Consider the following 5,618-nt stretch of genomic DNA (forward strand, 5'->3'; position numbering starts at 1 on the left):
TATTTTAAATAATAATAATTTTAAAAAATAAACCAGCTGACGTGTACGGTCTCCACGGTGCCATGCTCTGTGTCTGAGTGGCACCGTGCTGGCACCAGCACATTTGTCAGGCTGTGAGCAGGAGAAGCGAAGGTCCCTGGACCGAGAGTCCAGGCCCCTGGGGCTCTGGGCAAGGCGTGGCCCCCACCTCGCCCTGTGGCCTCTGAACGCAGGGGCTACACCAGATGACCTCTGAGGAGGTTTAGAAACGTAGACGGGTCCGTTTCTTCTGTCTGAGCGGGTGCCGGGTGAACGCCCTTCACTGTCTTAACGCCTCTCTGCTTGTTCTCCGTTGTCTGTCCCTGTGGGAATGCCAGCTGACTGTCCGTTTAAAAGACATCTGCTCCATGACTAAAGAGAAGACAGCTCGCCTCATCCCCAATGCCATCCAAGTTTGCACTGACTCAGAAAAGGTAAGCGGAGTCTCACCTTGGACTTGACTCCCCTCCCTAAGCCCCAGCCCCCAACTTCTGTGTTTCTGCCCTTCAGCTGCAGATGGGGAGGCTGCGGGTTGGGGTGTGAGGCAGGGAGGGATGCGGTTGCAGAACTGCCTCCAGGGGGGGCAGGGCGTTTGGGAGACTGAGGAAGGATAGCCAGGACACTGGACCTGGAGCCAGGAAGCCTGAGTTCGAGTCCTGCGACCTTAGGCAGATGGGTAGCCCTGTAGCCTCGGCTATCTCGGGTGTAAAAGGAGCCGGCAGGACCATTTTAGATACAGAGTCTTGAAAGGACATCACACATTTGAAAACACTAAGTTGTAAAGCGTAATGCAAATGTCAGTTGTCATTGTGTATCAGCAGAGCTCCCGAGGGCGGGAGGAGTCTGATGGAATGGAATTGTCCTGTGGTGCGGGGAAACGTGGAAGATAAAACTTAGGGCAGAGAAGTACTAGGACCGTGACTACCGCCTTCGGGGGGTTGGGGGTGTGTAGACTCGGTTCCTGCCCATCACAGGGCAGCTCAGTGACAGGAACGTCAGGGTCAGGTAGCTGTTGGTGTGAATTGTGTTTCTGGCACGAATCAGCCTTGTGAGTATAGAGGTCACCCAGCTTCACAGCTGTTTCTCCTTATTAGGTACTAGTGCCCCGGTGCACAGATTTGTGCACATGGAAAGGAAATTAATTAGAAGGTGGCTGGCGGGGCAGGACTGGGTGAGAAGGGCCGGACACGCCCTGGAGCCAACTCCCGCAGTCCCTCCCCGGCCAGTCCCACCTGGGGAGGCGCTGCAGCTCATAGGGCATCTGTGGAGTGAGTGGGTCCCTCAGCCTGGCCTGCGGGGATCGGGCCGAAACCGGCTCTCTGATATCCCCTGAGGGATCCCAGAGTGCGAGAGGGCAGTTCTCTGGTGACGCACCCAGAATCGGGCTCCCTCCTCTCTGGTTCCAGGTGCGTCACCCGAGAACCACCGCTGCCAAGTCACCGCAGCTCGGCAGCTCCGGGGTTGAGCGTCTGGCCCCTGGTAGTCATTGTGCATCATAGCTACCGGTCGGACGGTTGCTTAGCCTTTTATATATGTAGATTAGCACTTAGGTTTATTTCCCAAGGCCTTTGCATGGTGTAAATAAAGCAACATCTGTGAGGCACCTAGAATGTGTTCAGACAAATCTGGTTTTGTCTGGCTTCCCGCGTGTCATAAGGGTCCCGCTGATGCGTACGCTCCGTGAGAGAAGGGGTCTCCTCCCGTGTTGTTTGCTGTCGTTCCCCAAGCGTGTGGGATGGTGCCGGGCACATGCTCACCCTGAACGCCCTGTTGAGTGACTGAATGAAACGGGGAGGGGATTGTCTTCCCTTCCCCTTTAGGCTAGTTCACAGCTCCCCTTGCCCAGTCCAGCCGGTAAGGGAAGCAAGTGTTCCGTGGAGATGAGAGCTTCGAACAGGAAGGGGAGATGAGGGGAGCGGGTGACCCGAAGGCCTCGGGGACAGTGGGGGCCGGGATCGCGGGCCTGAGAGCCGTAGCTGAGGCTGGAACCGGTGGCTCTCTCACAGGAAGGAGCAGCCTGTCTTCGTCCCTGTGGTGCGGTAACCTTCACTCACATTTCTGCCATTTCCTTGCATCCAGCACTTTTTCACTTCGTTCGGGGCCCGGGACAGGACGTACATGATGATGTTCCGGCTGTGGCAGAACGCGCTCCTCGAGAAGGTGAGCACTGCCCAGCTCCGCCCTGAGCCCAGGACCCGCTCCCACTAGCATGTCCTCCCCCTCGGCGTGGGCCCTGTGGAGGGGCTGCTCTTTACCGGGGCGCTGGCCGCTCCCAGAGGCCCAGGTTTCCTCGTGGTCCGGGAAGTCCCCCAGACGTGCTCACAGGTGATGTCACCTGAGTCCTGGAAGTCGCCTGCCTCCCAGGGCCTGCTGCCTGGCCAGGGCCCTCCGGGATTTGTTCCTGTCGGGTGTGATAAGGCACAGACACGTGGAAGTGACTCTGAGTTTTATACTTACACATCTGCCCCCGGGGCAGAAGCGCGTCAGGCCACGCAGCCGCTGGGAAAGCGCAGGGGGTCGGGAGGCAGAGCCTGGGGAGCCTGGGCGGGGCCTGAGCCTGTGAGGTGGCAGACAAGCTGAGCCCCGTGGAGCTGGCCAGGGAAGGCTGCATGGAGGAGGCGAATTGTTAAGAAGGGCAGAGCGGTAGATGTGGCCCAGGCAGGATTAATGGTAGACATAAGGCCAGAGAGAGGAGGAGGAGGCCCAGGTAAAGAAGAAGGCCTCCCTCTGGCGCTGTGAGAGCCAGCACAGAGCTGTCCCCCCAACCCCCCCACTCCCCCCACACACACACGCCTCTACCCTGCGGCTCAGAGAGAGCCCTGCCTGTGTCGTCCTGGGCAAGTCTCTAGACCCCTGGCTCAGGCACCCTCACAGCCCCTGCTTCTTAAACTCTGCCTTGAGGAGCACTCGGGTTCTTTATCACATCGTTGGTGGGAAACGTGCTGTAAGTTCGCCTCTGGAAGCAGAGGCGCATCACGCCAGGCGGGGCCACGGGGGAAGCGCCAGGCAGAGAGCAGGGAAGCGTGGGCGGAGCCTGTGAGGCTTTCCCGGGAGGAATGGGTGAGGCGGGGTAGGCCGGCCAAGCACACTTGGGATTGGCTAGTTTGAGTAATTGAATAATTTTTAATGATGTTGACTGCTTCTGCTTTTCTTAGCGATCTTGCCCTCCTTTTTCATAGACTTATGCCCACCACCTTCTCCCCCTTCCCAACCCCAGGCGCATCCATGGTCTCCACCTCTGATCTTAGTTCTTTGAAAATCGGTTGCCTCTTTCCCAAATCTTTGAACCTCATGAGCGCTAACTTTTCTTAGGATCGTGCTTTTGAGGAGGAAATGAAGACACCCAGAGAAATAGAAAAACTGGAACTGGTACCTGGGGCTGAGGGCAAACGGGTTCTACTGAAGAATAAAGAGGGAGGATTGAGGTGGCCAGGGGAGGGCAGCGAGCTTTGAGGCCCCTTAAACTCAGAGAAGCCTCCAGTGGCTTCTTTCTGGCCACGGGAGCTTCCCCCCTGCAGGGCCACCTCTGGGGCGGCCTGGTTCTCGGGTGTGGCCCCGCAGGGTGTGCCCGGCGCTGTCAGTGCAGGAGATTTCCACAGCGTCAGGGAGGCTGGCTCAGGGGGTCTCTGCCGCGCATCCCACGTCCAGATCCGAAGCCCTGTGGTCACCCTGGCCCACGGGGACCCCAGTTCATGCTGCGTAACGATGGGCCTCCTCCAGAGGAGCCGAGAGCAGACAGTGACCGTCCTCACGGGCCGTGGTCCCTGTGGACCGGAGTTGTGTGAACAGGCCCAGTCCCGGCTGTGATAAAAGACATCATCTTGGGCAGAAGAGCGGGGTCTTGAGATCCGGCGAGGAGGGCCGGGGAGGTGCCGAGGTGGTCATGGAGGCCTGGCTCTCTCGGTCCAGCCAGGGGGAGCCCTCGGAGACCAGCTCACTCGGAGCCTCTGTGGGGAGGGTCCCAGGAAGGCAGGACCAGTGTCCCTGTTGTCCCTGCAGCCGCTGTGCCCCAAGGAGCTCTGGCACTTCGTCCACCAGTGCTACGGGAGCGAGCTGGGCCTGACCAGCGACGACGAGGACTACGTGCCCCCCAGTGATGACTTCAACACGATGGGGTGAGAGAGGGGGCGGCTGCCCAGGGAGCCTTTCCACGAGGGGCGAGGACAGCAGTGAGGGCCGCGGTGGGGATGGCACATCAGGCAGCCCCAAAGGACAAAGGACGTGAGGGGTGGCCCAGGAGTTGCCTCTGGGAAGGCCTCCCACTGGGGGGACAGGGGGAGCAGGAGCTGGCGCTGGGCGGGTGGGAAAAAGGACAAATGGGAGAGGCCGGGTCAGGGAGTCAGCAGGCAGGTTCTCGGGGCCTTTGGGCCAACGTGACGCTGTCTTTTAGTCAGAGGCGGTGAGAAGGCTGTGAGCAGATCATTGATAATATCTGGCTTCACGTTTCGACATGACCCCTCTGGCTCCTGGGTTGAATGGAGCAAAGGGGGCTGCTGAGGCATTGAGGTCATTTAGAGGAGACGTGAGGGGTTTGGACCAGGAGGTGACAGCGGGAATGGAAATGAGCGGCCAGTCTCTGAGTATATTTAGAAGGTAGAACCAGAGGATGTTGCAGGATTTGCTGGTGGATCAAAAGGGAACCACAGGTGGCTTTGCGTTTTCCTTGGATTTACCAACTGGAAGGACAGAGTTGCTCCACACTGAGGTGGGCAGGAATCGGGCAGCACGGCTTCGGGGGGAAGGACGGGAGCTGGTTTCAGGCAACTTGAGTTTGAGAGGCCTGCTGTCCAAGGGGAGGTGCCCGCAGGCGCCTGTGAGTGCAGAGTTCACTGGGGGTCTGGGCGAGGGACATCCCCTGGGAGCACAGCGGGCAGCCCTGAGCTCGCTGACGCCCAGGCGCCTGAGCGGGTGTAGGAAGAAGGTCAAGAACGGGGCCTGGGAATCCTGGCCGAGAGGAAGGAGCAGCTGAAGGAATCGTGGAAGAGCCTTCAGTGGGGTGGGAGGGACCTGGACTTTCGTGTCCTGGAAGCCAAGGGAAGGAGCCTGTAAGGAGAAGGAGGTGTCCCTGTGTCGCATGCCGTTGGTGGTGAAGGAAGAGGGGCTGCGGAGTGACTCAGCGTGCTTGGGGTCTGGAGGCAGGCGGAGGCCGGCGGTAGTGAGAGGCACCGAGGAGGAGGAAGCCAGGAGCGCTGGGTGTGTGGTCCGGAGACCTGGCTCCGGTACGATTCCTGAGACCTGATGGTGCTGCCACCCAGCTCCTGCGGGTGTCTGCTCGATTGTCTCTAAATGCACGTGGTGACTCACTCAGACACGTCCGGTGAGGTCGTGTGTAAGGTGTGGGTCCCATGTCGTGGTGACGACGTCTCCCTTCTGCGGGGCATGTGGCGAGTCTGTGGTGACCCTGAGGGCACCCACCTTTAGCTCCGGAGGGTTCCCCGCAGGTGCACAGGGCCAGGAAGTCGGCCAGCTGTGACCTGGGCTCTGGACAGGACTCCACAGGCACTCGTGTCTGAGTTCTGTCCCCGTCACTGTGTGGGGAAGAGCATGTACACTCAGAGCCCAGGTGTTCGATGCAAATGGTCAGGTTGGGATGGGGTGCG

The 5,618-nt window shown here is 59.6% G+C and overlaps 1 protein-coding gene across 4 annotated transcripts in view; it reads left to right on the forward strand.

The window, feature by feature from the left end:
• GRAMD1B (GRAM domain containing 1B) overlaps window positions 1–5,618 on the forward strand; it is an 81,523-nt gene that overhangs the window by 54,752 nt on the left and 21,153 nt on the right. For all 4 annotated transcript variants that reach the window (XM_014537659.1, XM_014537657.1, XM_014537656.1 and 1 more), the window contains 3 exons: window positions 357–452; window positions 2,098–2,178; window positions 4,018–4,133. In XM_014537659.1, coding sequence (XP_014393145.1) covers window positions 357–452; window positions 2,098–2,178; window positions 4,018–4,133 — 293 coding nt within the window. The remainder of the gene's footprint in view (window positions 1–356; window positions 453–2,097; window positions 2,179–4,017; window positions 4,134–5,618) is intronic.

This window comes from Myotis brandtii, unplaced genomic scaffold (genome assembly GCF_000412655.1).
Source record: "Myotis brandtii unplaced genomic scaffold, ASM41265v1 scaffold181, whole genome shotgun sequence".
Classification (NCBI taxonomy): domain Eukaryota; kingdom Metazoa; phylum Chordata; class Mammalia; order Chiroptera; family Vespertilionidae; genus Myotis; species Myotis brandtii.